General features: G+C 45.8%; 5 protein-coding genes across 5 annotated transcripts in view; 3 read left to right on the forward strand and 2 right to left on the reverse strand.

Annotated features, from left to right (window-relative positions):
• The first annotated feature begins 666 nt into the window (after nt 1-666).
• Nucleotides 667-1,841, forward strand: LOC138599528 (histone H1-like). The gene is made up of 3 exons (XM_069671248.1): nt 667-698; nt 797-913; nt 1,154-1,841. Exons 1-3 carry the CDS (start codon nt 667-669, stop codon nt 1,839-1,841), a joined length of 837 nt encoding a protein of 278 aa, XP_069527349.1.
• Nucleotides 1,842-6,044: 4,203 nt separating this feature from the next.
• Nucleotides 6,045-6,483, forward strand: LOC138603549 (histone H3). Its single transcript, XM_069675396.1, has one exon. It carries the CDS (start codon nt 6,059-6,061, stop codon nt 6,467-6,469), a length of 411 nt encoding a protein of 136 aa, XP_069531497.1. The 5' UTR covers nt 6,045-6,058; the 3' UTR covers nt 6,470-6,483.
• Nucleotides 6,484-7,182: 699 nt separating this feature from the next.
• On the reverse strand, nt 7,183-7,606 carry LOC138598686 (histone H2A). Its single transcript, XM_069670510.1, has one exon. The coding sequence runs from the start codon at nt 7,587-7,589 to the stop codon at nt 7,209-7,211; it is 381 nt and encodes a 126-aa protein (XP_069526611.1). The 5' UTR covers nt 7,590-7,606; the 3' UTR covers nt 7,183-7,208.
• A 1,500-nt stretch (nt 7,607-9,106) lies between these two features.
• Nucleotides 9,107-9,584, forward strand: LOC138596690 (histone H2A). Its single transcript, XM_069667994.1, has one exon. It carries the CDS (start codon nt 9,142-9,144, stop codon nt 9,520-9,522), a length of 381 nt encoding a protein of 126 aa, XP_069524095.1. The 5' UTR covers nt 9,107-9,141; the 3' UTR covers nt 9,523-9,584.
• A 2,632-nt stretch (nt 9,585-12,216) lies between these two features.
• Nucleotides 12,217-13,386, reverse strand: part of LOC138596685 (alpha-1A adrenergic receptor-like) — a 13,031-nt gene continuing 11,861 nt past the window's right edge. Inside the window, exon 5 of the mRNA XM_069667981.1 lies at nt 12,217-12,930. Coding sequence (XP_069524082.1) covers nt 12,634-12,930 — 297 coding nt within the window. The 3' untranslated portion in view covers nt 12,217-12,633. The remainder of the gene's footprint in view (nt 12,931-13,386) is intronic.

Genomic DNA, 13,386 nt, shown 5'->3' on the forward strand with positions numbered 1-13,386 from the left:
ATGAAGGTTGAGACCGTGTTAGTCTCCTGAGACCCGAGCTGTTGTTTGGAATGCATTTTCAGTTTCTCCGACCTTTTGGGGATTAATAGGACCTACAGTACAAAACCTAAGCATTGTCTTTGAAGCCACCTTGAGTGTACACTGATCGGTGTAATTTGCTTTTGTGACCACAGGTTGGTGGACAAAGTGTCCATGAATGAGACCAACGGGTCTAAGTTTCGCAGAATTAAATATTATGGTTCTGTGAAGCCAAAGTGTAATGTCCCGTATGAGGACGCACGCGGGGTCTCAGGAGGTTAGTGATCATAATTAAGTAGCATGAAGGTGATCAATGAGCTCTTTATTCTGTGATGATCACATTCAGCCCAAACTGACCCTGAAGCTGATCCGAACACAGACATGTCACGTGTCACGGTGACAGCATGAACATGAATGAATCCTCTATCACCTTATTATATTACCTTTCAGATGTCAGCAGAGGCTCTGTGTGTGTGTCAGTTACATTCCCTGAATCATGTTGATGTCTCGTGTTAATGACGTGTTATGGATGACAGAGTTTACCTGTCAGAAGCACAAAGGACGCGCGCACATGTTCTCTGCAGTGATGGGGCACCTGGTGACACACAGCAGGTTATTATTAACCCTCTCAGGCTATGCGATCATTTTATGGATCAGTGCCAGCGGATCTACCTGCGCAGGTAACCGCCCTGATTCACCTTTAGCCTGCCTGTGTTTACCTGCGCTGAAAACGTCTCTCATTCTAACTAAAGCAATCATTAAAGTGCTGATGTTTCAGCTTCGGTCCGGCCTCAGGGGTCTCTGCTCCCCGTCACAGCTCAGGCAAGTCCCCTTCAGACGCGTTCGACACGAAACGAGGCGGAAAGTCTCCGCGAGGTGTTCCCGGAGACGGTGTGTGAGAGACGTTTGGAGCCTCACGGACACAAAAGACAGAGTGATGGTGGGCGAACACGAGCTCGGTGTGAAGAGGACGCCCCCTGCTCTCCGTCACACCGACACTCGCGCTTTTAAACGTTACCTGTCGGTGGATTTGAGCCTCAAACTGCGGCGGAGAAAACACAAAGTCGCTCCTCATCCTGCCGCTCTGCGGCTTCACTCTCCACGGTTCTCATGTGCTTCATAAATCCCGCCTCAGCTCGCGCACCTTCAGGCAAACTCAGCTCAGCTCGCTCACCTGTACACCTGCACACCTGCAGACTCGCTCAGCCGAACACAGAGACAAAGAGATGGGGGATGATAAGAAGAAGGCGACTCTTGGGAAAAGGAAGACCGGACCCAACCTCACCAAGCTCGTCACTGATTCGTTGGCTGGGTGCAACAGTCGTAAGGGGCTGTCTGTGATAGGCATTAAGAACTACCTTAAAAGCAAAGGCGTAGATACGTACAAATGCAACAAACGCATCAACAACACCGTGATCAGGCTGAAGAACAGGGACTTCCTGGTCCAGGTGACAGGGCGCGGGGCCTCCGGCTCCTTCAAGCTCGCCAAGAGAGAGAGAGAGCCCAAACCAAGACCGGCAGCCAAGAGGAACACGACCAAGAGACCGGCAGCCAAGAGACCGACAGCCAAGAAACTGGCAGCCAAGAGACCGGCAGCCAAGAGAGCGGCTGCTAAAAAACCTGCAACTAAAAAAGGAGCCAAGACGACCACGAAAAAGGGCCCAGTCAAGAAAACCGCCCAAACGACCCCCGGCAAAAAGGCTGCCGGGAAGACCACGCCCAGAAAGCCCAAGGTCGCAACGAAGAATCGCACGAGGAAGATCCCCATGAAGACGGCAACAAAGCAAGGTAAAGCGAGGACAACTGCAGCCAAGAAGAAGTAAAGCAGCTTCAGCAGCACTCAGTGCAACAACGGCTCTTTTAAGAGCCACCACAGGCTGTTAAAGAGCGTCCCAACACAGCCTCATGGGCACATGTAGCTACAGCTTCTGTGATGCGTTCATTGACCAGCAGTCAGTGAACGCATCACAGAGTTACAGGATACTAGGAGGTGCTGCTATAATGTCTCTCTCTCTCTCAACCAGTTGACTGTTTACCAGGACGCCTGTGCAGCGCGCGCACACACACACACACACACACACACACACACACACACACACACACACACACACACACACACACACACACACACATAGATATAACTATAAATGCATTGTATTTTTTCTTCCTTTAAAACATGATGTCATTCAGCACCTTACCCCCCATAAAGTGTTGCAGCTGTCTCCCTTATTTTGTTATTTACAATTCATTGTATTATATTATATGTCTTTTATATATGTACCCCTTTCTAAGTGGTTCCCTCTCCGTGTTCACCTGTGCCGAGCTCAACATTCACCCTGACATACTACACTTAAAACAAGGACAGGTGAGACCAGGTATCACAGACACTTAGACACTACAAACTAAAGCTACTACAGGTCTATGGATACACATATATATTAAACACATAACAATAAATTGTATATCCTTTTAATATATTAAGGTACTGTAATCTCAGTAATATAATATAAATGTAAGTATCATATTATAAATATGTAGTATAGAGTAATCCGGCGACCAAGTTCTGCGTGCTGCCATCGTGCCGCCATTACTGCGGTGGCCGCTCCGTGCCTGCTGCTGCCTGCTGCCTGTGACGCAGCAGAGACAGCTGGAACCGTCATCAGGCCACCTGAACATTATTTACATTTGACATGTTAGACATCGGTTACAACAACAGCCTGATCACATGATGGAGGAAAACTTGACCATCCGCCACGTTAGTGATGAAGCTGTGTAACCAGGCCCGGCCCTAACCAATTTGGCGCCCTAGGCAAGATTTTAGGTGGCGCCCCCCTTGCATCGCAATAAATTCCACTGCTAGTGTATATACTCACAAGAAACTGAATAGCTTCGTCTTGGACAATCTTTTATTTAAAGAAAGCAATTGCCAATCAAAATACTTAGATACTTAGAAAAATATGAAATGAATATATGAAATACAATATAAATAGCTTAGATAAAGTATAAGATTTAAATACCCATAAAATAAAAAGTGTAAACAAGTGATATAAAATAAATTATAAATACAATATAAATATGGCACTGCACCAAATAAGAAACCAGTACTGACAAAAAATTACAAGGATTTAAATAAAAAGGGGAACAAAAGGGGATCTTACAGAGACCTCTAGTGGTGCTTTTTCGTACTGCATTAACTTGAATGACTTAAAAACTACACCACCTCCTCCTCAACCTCACATCACCTGCTACAGCTTTACTCTCCTCGTCTTTCTTGCAGCAAAGTCATCAACAACATCATCATATGACAACTGATTTGAGACCACATGGTTTATGCTTATGATGGCAAGTCTGTTAAAACACACATGTTGACACCTTCGTCCGTCCTTTTGTTCAGGGAATGTGAAGCTGTTTTCAATGTGAAATGGACCTCTGTGTACCAACTCTGTTCGTACCTTATCAGTTAGAGGAGACGGCCAGTCAGCAGGGTCTATTGGAGCAGCAGAAGGAGCGCTTGATGCTGCTGCATCACTGCTGGGTTGTGCTGCTGAGGTGGAGGTGACAGGAGGAGCGCTTGATGCTGCTGCATCACTGCTGGGTTGTGCTGCTGAGGTGGAGGTGACAGGAGGAGCGCTTGATGCTGCTGCATCACTGCTGGGTTGTGCTGCTGAGGTGGAGGTGACAGGAGGAGCGCTTGATGCTGCTGCATCACTGCTGGGTTGTGCTGCTGAGGTGGAGGCGACAGGAGGAGCGCTTGATGTAGTAGATGGCCAAAGATTTGAAGGGGTGGGACTGAGAAATCTCAACAGCGCATCTGAAGAGAGAAGAGGAGTATGTGACACCAGTCTAATAATAAACATATGATTCCAAGAATAAAATGAAATGAAATAATATAAATGAAAAACCTAAGAGATACATGCATGATGTTCACTATACTGTACATGTATAATACACAATGTACTTTTTCTGATATGCAAATTATATTAGATTCAACTTTATTGTCATTACAGTGAAATGCTGATTAGCAGAATGCAAAGAAGCAGTAAACTACAGTATAATACAGCATGTGGGTGATGCTATAACATTAATGATGTGCACTTTAACACTGATGTAAAGTTTAACACTATAAACACACTTTAGACAATATGAACTGTAACACAACAAACAGCTAGGCTTACAGCTATAATATATAAAGGGCTGGAAAAGGAATAGCATTTTGATTTGATTAATGTGAGCTAACCAGATGGCAATAAAAATGGAAACACATTTAACATTATAACACCTGCTGAGTAGATGTAATATTGGACGTTTCCCTGAGGAAGGTAAGGTGGGAGTAGTTACATTACTATTTTCCATAACAGCTTAGGCCCTTCCATAACATTAACTGACGTTAAAACTAACAACTCAGCTGGAGCGCCGGCGACCTAGCTATTTGATTAGCAAACCATGTTATGCTAATGGTTAATGACGTTATCATCGTTCTGCATCATAATCACTGTAACGTTACGTTACCTCTGTCTTTGTCTCGGTTTTCCTCCTCTTCTTTTCTTTTTTTCCTCCCCTGGGCACCAGACAGTTTGGGACGTTTAGACATTTTGTCGAGCTTGGGGGTTACGTCAAAAAGCGACCATCCCCCCAGGTAGCAAGAACAGTTTAGTTAGGAGGAGGAGGAGGAAGTGGAGGAGGAGCGTCTTCGGAAAGTAACGTATCATCATTATTATTATTATTGTTATTACTATTTAATAGGCTTTGCTATGCAGTTAAATTAATGTGGGTTTATTATTTTCATATTAACACATAATAATACCAACTAGTTTTAAGTTACACTTTTTTTCTTCCCCCATTTGTGGCGCCCCCTGGATTGACGGCGCCCTTAGCATTTGCCTATACTGCCTATGCCACGGGCCGGCCCTGTGTGTAACATATTCTAGTAGCCTGTTAGCTGAATCATTAACAGCTGCATTTAATCACCACAGACTAGTAACATTGGCAAATAAGTTTTTGATATTCATTCAGCACGTATTTAAGTTTTTTCCGCTAATGCAGCTGCTAATGATTACGTGCAGCTAGTACTTCATTATGCTAACTTGCTAGAGGAACATTATATAAAATGCATCTACAGGTCAGAGAGAGCCGAAATGACTAATAATAATATAATCATAATACTCTCAATTCACTTCCGAAGGATATCGGAGTCCTCTGCGCTGCCAGTGAATCTATGCACTGTCCGGTCTCATACAGAGCGACTCTTCAGGACGTTAATGCTGCTGTATTGTGCACTTTTTCCCCAAAGTTAAAGTTTGTCAGGACTGTTAGAGCAGCCGATGACTCCACAGGTTCTTCCAGACGTCCTTTACGTCATTGTCAAAAGTAAAGTTAGACAAAAAGTAGCTGTAAATGTAGGAAATTGTTCACTTCTGAGGACAGCTTACATTCAAACGTGCAGAGACACATATTTTATACTCATACAGTGTGTGATGTTACTGTGTGTGTGTTCATCACTCACTCTGACTCCTGAGCTGCTGTAACCAGCGTGAGATCGATAAAGTTTTTCACTTGAATCCACAGACCTGTGCTGGCAGGCAAACGCGTTCAGGTTGCGGAAGCTGCTGTGAAATAAGGACAAGAACAGTAGGGCAGATGTGAGCGTGACGTGGGAGCAGAGCTGTGAGACTAAAGATGACATTCAAATAGAAACAGACACTAAAACACACACACACACACACACACACACACACACACACACACACACACACACACACACACACACACACACACACACACACACACACACACGTGACCGCTGTGTGAACGTCAGTCTTCCTCTCCCGCCTTTTCTTTACCTCACAGGCCGTTAAGCAGCCACGGGGGGCGTGGTTTAGTTTGAATTTCTTTTGTCCAATAGTAAATGAGCTAGAGCGCGCTGGTCCCCTGCCCTGGACCAATCAGAAGAGGCCCCGCTCCGGCATTCCCTTTATAACGCCGCTGTTCACCGTCACTCAGCAGTCCTTCTTTCTACCACAGAGGAGATTATCTAGCTGCAATGGCCAGAACCAAGCAGACCGCCCGTAAATCCACCGGAGGAAAGGCCCCCAGGAAGCAGCTGGCCACCAAGGCTGCCCGTAAGAGCGCCCCTGCCACCGGAGGAGTGAAGAAGCCCCACCGTTACAGGCCCGGTACCGTGGCTCTGCGAGAGATCCGTCGATACCAGAAGTCCACCGAGCTGCTGATCCGCAAGCTGCCCTTCCAGCGCCTGGTGAGAGAGATCGCTCAGGACTTCAAGACCGACCTGCGCTTCCAGAGCTCCGCCGTCATGGCTCTGCAGGAGTCCAGCGAGGCTTACCTGGTCGGCCTGTTCGAGGACACCAACCTGTGCGCCATCCACGCCAAGAGGGTCACCATCATGCCCAAAGACATCCAGCTGGCCCGCAGGATCCGCGGGGAGAGGGCTTAAGCTCACCTGACACCTGTTCATACACAACGGCTCTTTTAAGAGCCCCGCAAACACACAGAGCCACAAGTCCTACGTGCTGATCAATGCACGCTACCATGAACCGTAAATGATCTCAAACTTCAAAGGTCGAGAAGTGTAAACTATTTAAAGTTTATTAGTGTTTGAATGGAATGAATCTTAAATATACTAAATGAATCGCTGAATAAGTTATGATCTTCATCTTTTTTGACCCCCCATTAACAACAGCGAGACGTGTCCACAAACAATAGTGCGATACTAATAGGAGGACACCCACCTCTCTGTGCCCCCCTCCCCCCCCCAGCAGACCACTGCATTAAGAGGGAGACTCAGGCCCCCCCCACAGCACGCCCCAAACGGCCACCTGCCCCCTGGATGGGGTTATTACCGCATGTGGCAGACAATTCCTCCATGTTTCCTGAAGAGGTCTACAAAGCTTTGTCCAGGAGTTAATTTGATATTAAGGTCACTCATCATCACAAGTATTGTTTAAGATATTAGCTGCTTGTGTACAGGAATGAGAGTTTTATTCTGCGTGTTGAGCAGTTTCACTCCTGTCATTCTTCTGATCACCGGAAACACTTGACATGTGATGTTGCAGTGCAACAGTTGCACACTGTCGGTCTAAACCTACATGAGAGTGCAGGATGTGGCTCTGTAGGTATGAGTGTGTGGCTCTTAAAAGAGCCGTTGGTTTGATGTGAAGGCCGGGTCTGGGTCTTTACTTCTTGGCGGCCTTCTCGGTCTTCTTGGGCAGCAGCACGGCCTGGATGTTGGGCAGCACGCCGCCCTGAGCGATAGTCACTCCGCCCAGCAGCTTGTTGAGCTCCTCGTCGTTGCGGACGGCCAGCTGCAGGTGACGGGGGATGATCCTGGTCTTCTTGTTGTCGCGGGCAGCGTTTCCTGCAAGCTCCAGGATCTCAGCGGTCAGGTACTCCAGCACCGCCGCCAGGTACACCGGGGCTCCGGCACCCACACGCTGAGCGTAGTTGCCCTTCCTCAGCAGCCTGTGAACACGACCCACCGGGAACTGAAGTCCGGCACGGGATGAACGGCTCTTTGCCTTAGCTCTGGCTTTACCACCTTTCCCGCGTCCCGACATATTGCTTTTCTGGCTGTTTTAAAGTTAGCGGAAGTGAAAATTTTAGCTTTCAGAACAGCGTCACGAGCCGAGTTCATATACCCACACAGCTGCTCCCTCATTGGTCAGAATGAGCGTTACTGCGAGCGTCCAATCAGAGAACATTGGTAAAGTTACGGTGTGTGCTATTATGCTTCCGCTTAATCAATTCCGCATTTTCAAAATAAAACATACCTGATCAAACATGAGTTACACACACTCACTCACATTATAAACTAACACATTTAAAAGAAAGATCCACTGAGATGAAAAACAGAGGCAACAGTGCACTGATGAGGAGTGCAAAGGATGCTTATGAAATATGCAATCAAAGTTATGTCCTATCCCGTCTCTGCGTTGTTATTTCTCTTATTGTTGGTGGATAAGAGTTGAAGTACAGAACAAGCGTAGGAGTTGTTCTTTTGGGGTAGAGCAGTGCAGTGTCTGTCCCTCTTTATTTCAGCTCCTCGCCTTACAGAATGCAAACAGAGTCGTGTTACACAAAATAAAACAACTGTCTACACTCTTATAGACATTCATTCACCATAGACTGCGGTTATTTCACAGGATTTTTCCAGGTAAGTTAATAAAACTTCCCCAAATTAAATAAAATTGCATTACAATATTACACTTCTTAACATTCATGTTTCACATTTAAAATGAATGAATGGCTAATCTAAATACTTTTAAATGTAATCCTGAGACAGGGCGATTTTAGCTTCCTACCTGACAGAATGCAAACAGAGTTGTGACCTATAATGGCCGCAACTAACCAAAAAGGGTAAACAGGACAGTGGTACTGAAACATAGGAGCGCCCTCTGGTGGCCTTTCTAATAAGAACACCTCCTTACATACACATATTATATTATTATTTTATTTTATTTTTCTATATGACATGAGGGAGATAGTTTCCAGTACTTAAAACAGTGAGCACAGAGTCGTGTCAGATGAGGGATGATATTTGATTGATATTTACAGGTTCAGTGGATGTTGGTTCGTTTGTTCTGACGCTCTGTGACTTTTTGTCATCAGAGTGACGGCCTGTGGGAACAGACTGTTCCTGTGTCTGGATGTTTTGGCGTTCAGCGCTCTGTAACACCTGCCGGAGGGGAGGAGTTCAAACAGAGTGTGTCCGGGGTGTGAGGGGTCTGCAGTGATGTTACCTGCCCGCTTCCTGACCGGTAACATCACTGTTTGTTGTTTGCATATTTGAAGTATTTTATCTTTAACTTTGTGTATTTCTATCCTCTGTGTGTGAATGACTGGTATCCTCTGCGGATCTTTTTATCCTCAACAGTTTTTAAAAAATATAGTACATTTAGTCATGTCATGTTTTACTCTGAAAATCACGTAAGCGGAAGCATAATAGCACACGCCGTAACTTTACCGATATTCTCTGATTGGACGCTCGCAGTAACGCTCATTCTGACCAATGAGGGAGCAGCTGTGTGGGTATATGAACTCGACTCGTGGCGCTGTTCTGAAAGCTAAAATTTTCACTTCCGCTAACTTTGAAGCAACCAGAAAAGCAATATGTCGGGACGCGGGAAAGGTGGTAAAGCCAGAGCTAAGGCAAAGAGCCGTTCATCTCGTGCCGGGCTCCAGTTCCCGGTGGGTCGTGTTCACAGGCTGCTGAGGAAGGGCAACTACGCTCAGCGTGTGGGTGCCGGAGCCCCGGTGTACCTGGCGGCGGTGCTGGAGTACCTGACCGCTGAGATCCTGGAGCTTGCAGGAAACGCTGCCCGCGACAACAAGAAGACCAGGATCATCCCCCGTCACCTGCAGCTGGCCGTCCGCAACGACGAGGAGCTCAACAAGCTGCTGGGCGGAGTGACTATCGCTCAGGGCGGCGTGCTGCCCAACATCCAGGCCGTGCTGCTGCCCAAGAAGACCGAGAAGGCCGCCAAGAAGTAAAGACCCAGACCCGGCCTCCACATCAAACCAACGGCTCTTTTAAGAGCCACACACTCATACCTACAGAGCCACATCCTGCACGAGATTACCGGAAGTTTGTCATATGATCAGGTTCACATTAATCACAATAGAACATGATTTCGCAGGCGTGAAAATGCAAAAATCGCTCCATATTAACGTTCTTGATCTGTTAATGGGAATTAATTTATGGGTAATTGTAAAGCATTTGTAAAGAGTACGTAGTTTACTGTATTGTTCCAGATTCTGCTTAATGCATACTTCCATCTGCATCTTCCGGCAGTAACACCCACACACTTCTATGGTGAGGACACTTCTGTGTTTGTGTTCAGTAATTTTAAGAGTTAATGCTAACAGGAAAAATGTCACAGAACCGTCTTTATTTATTCACTTTAATACTTCAAACTCATTTATTTATTACATTTTGACATTTTGTTTTCTGTCCTCGTCCGTCTCCAGTAGAGGCTGCTCCAGGATGTGATTAGCCTAGCTTAGCACAAAGACTGGAGGTGGAGGGAAACTGCTAGCATCACTTCATCTAGAGAGAAAAAATACGCATTAAAGCATCTCTCTCATTCACTCACTCACACACACACACACACACACACACACACACACACACACACACACACACACACACACACACACACACACACACACACACACACACACACACACACACACACACACAGCAGGTGGGATACTTGTGTTGTGAAGATTGATGCATTTCTACAATAAACGGTATAAAAACACGTCACACGAGCAGCAGCTGCAGTTCCTCTGACGTCCACCAGACGCTGCTGTGATCAGACTGAAGTGAATGTGAAAACCTCAAATCATAACCAGAGTTATCTCGAGACACTTTACAGAAAGAGCAGGTCTAGACCGACTCTTTGTTCTGTTATTTAAAGAGAGGCCCAACATGAATCACCATGAGTAGCTCTCAGCAACATTCAGCACATTGGCAGAAAAACTTCCTTTAACAGGCAGAAACCTCGAGCAGAACCAGACTCATGTTGAACAGACATCTGAAGAGACTGGACGGGCCGAACATGGGATAGAAGGAGATGCAGGATAGAGACAGGCAAAGAGAGCAACAACAACATATGTTCTTGTTACCACAACAACATATGTCCTTGTTACAACAACAACAGACACATACTTATGGTTACAATGCCAATAATAGTGGTAGACTAGGGTGAAGATTAGCAAAATAAATAAATAAATAAATAAATTAGCGAGAGAAGCAGAGTAATGATAAAGGCTGAGGTAATCGTAATTGTAACAGTTGAAGTCAACAGGTCTACTATTAGCATTAGCAGCAACAATAATGATACTATGGGGAAGGCTGATGTTAGTAGTTGTTGCAGTCGAGCAGGTCCACAGCAGCAGGTGGTCTGCAGCAACGATCCTCAGGAACCTTCAAGACAAGGGAGCACAAGAACTCCCGGGAAGATATGTGGTTAGTAATGTTAATGGGACCAGAAGATACAGAGTTAATGAGCTGCATTAATATGACAGATAGAGAGAGAGAGAGAGAGAGAGAGAGAGAGAGAGGAGAGAGAGAGAGAGAGAGAGAGAGAGAGAGAGAGAGAGGAGAGGGAGAGAGGGAGAGAGAGAGAGAGAGAGAGAGAGAGAGAGAGACAGAGAGAGAGAGAAAGTGAGTCAGCAAGAGGGAGAGAGAGAGAGAGAGAGAGAGAGAGAGATGGAGAGAGAGTCAGGGAGAGAGAGAGATGGAGAGAGAGAGACAGAGAGAGAGAGAAAGTGAGTCAGCAAGAGGGAGAGAGAGAGAGAGAGAGAGAGAAACACACAGAGAGAGAGAGAGAGAGAGAGAGGGACAGAGAGAGAGAGAGAGAGAGAGAGGAGCTTGGTGTGTCAGATCCCCCCGGCAGTCTAAACCTAAAGCAGCATAACTCTGGGCTGGTCCCAGCCTGAGCCAGGCCTAACTATAAGCTTTATCACAGAGGAAAGTTTTAAGTCGACTCTTAAAAGAAGACACATGACAGCAAACATTAACATGTTAGCTAACAAGCTATTGTTAGCAAATCAACTCATGTACATATGTTGTCCCCTACAAACCAGACATCCTCTGCTCTTGAGCTAACATTGAGCTAGCTAGCAAACATAAAGTAGCTGCTGCTGTTAAAAGTGTGTTTTAACAAAAAGAAGTTTAGATTCACCAAAATAAGTGACACAACCATAAACAGGTTTATGATAAAACTCTATTGACAAAGAACTTTAAAATAAGGTAAAATAAATGTTCTGAAACTCCGTTTTATACTTAATTTTAAATGATGGATGTTTGTTCAGCTTTATTTTTCTGCTCTGACCGAAGCTTCCGTCACTTTTTGAACTTTAGTTTAATGAAAGAAAACGCTCGCTGGCTTAAACGAGTCGGCTGCTGCTGCTGTTCAGAGTTAGTTTGCTTATGACAGCTTGGGGATATTTTCTGCTTATTTTTTTAAAGTTGAGGATCTCTATTGACTTTGAGTTTTATTATTAAATATTTTGCATTCAATTTTAATACAAAAACTATTTTTACAAACATGTTGAGCATTGAGGAAAATCAATAAAGGAAAGTATCAGCTCAGTTTCCTGTCAGTCGACTAATTTGAATTAATTTTAATATTCAGAACTTATTTCAGTCTTTTTATGATACAGAAATAACACCACAAAGATAAACATGTTCTGAAGGTCCTTAAGTGAAATACAGATGTGTTTTTTTAATGACTCATGCAGGTGAAAGCTTCAGCAGCGGACGCTCCTGATCCTGTAAGAACCATCAGGTGGTTAAAAGGATAAAAAAAACTAACGCTCAGGATCCTCCAGGTGAGGTTTGTCTACAGCTGGTTCATGTGAGGCGCACAGGTGTGTTATCAAGGTTGAGGAGGAGGCAGGATCAGTCTGAACCACCTCAGCAGAGTGAGTAGAGCCTCTTGTGATGTCAGCAGTGATCCCTGGATGTCCCAAAACACTTCCTATTAGGATGGGCATGGCCACCTGAGGCAGCAGGTGTGTCAGGTGGTGTTCTTGCAAATGTTCCCTCTGACGCTCCGTTCTGCTCCTCTTTCTTTACGCTCCCACTGTAGATCATCACCCCATACCGACACCCGATGCCGTCCCAGCACTCTTAGCGAGTGGGGACACTGGGCTTGGACGGCCTCTTCCTGTGGAGCCAGGAAGGAGATCCCGGTCAGAGGAGGAGGACCGTGGCGGGGGGCGGAGCCTGGAGGCGACGCAGCGTGGGCTGGCGCTGACAGAGGAAAGCGTCTGCTGGGAGCCGTTCTGGAAGGATGAGTTGTTGGAGCCCTGACGGGAGCGAGAGTTATAGTACGCCTGCCAGCCCCGACGCTTCTTCTTCCACTGACAGCGCAGGATCCGGATGAACGCCTGCAGGGACAACCAAGACCAGTTAGACCAAGGCCAAGATCAGTTAGACCAGGACCAGTTAGACCAAGGCCAAGATCAGTTAGACCAAGACCAGTTACACCAGGATTAGTTAGACCAAGGCCAAGATCAGTTAGACCAGGACCAGTTAGACCAAGGCCAAGATCAGTTAGACCAAGACCAGTAAGACTAAGGCCAAGATCAGTTAGACCAGGACCAGTTAGACTAAGGCCAAGATCAGTTAGACCAAGACCAGTTAGACCAAGGCCAAGATCAGTTAGACCAAGACCAGTTAGACCAAGGCCAAGATCAGTTAGACCAAGACCAGTTACACCAGCACTAGTTAGACCAAGGCCAAGATCAGTTAGACCAGGACCAGTTAGACCAAGACCAGTTAGACCAGGACCAGTTAGACAAAGATCAGTTAGACCAGGACCAGTTAGACCAAGACCAGTTAGA

This window comes from Semicossyphus pulcher, unplaced genomic scaffold (assembly GCF_022749685.1).
Source record: "Semicossyphus pulcher isolate SPU_LCO1_2020_fin unplaced genomic scaffold, fSemPul1.0.p SCAF_10, whole genome shotgun sequence".
NCBI lineage: Eukaryota > Metazoa > Chordata > Actinopteri > Labriformes > Labridae > Semicossyphus > Semicossyphus pulcher.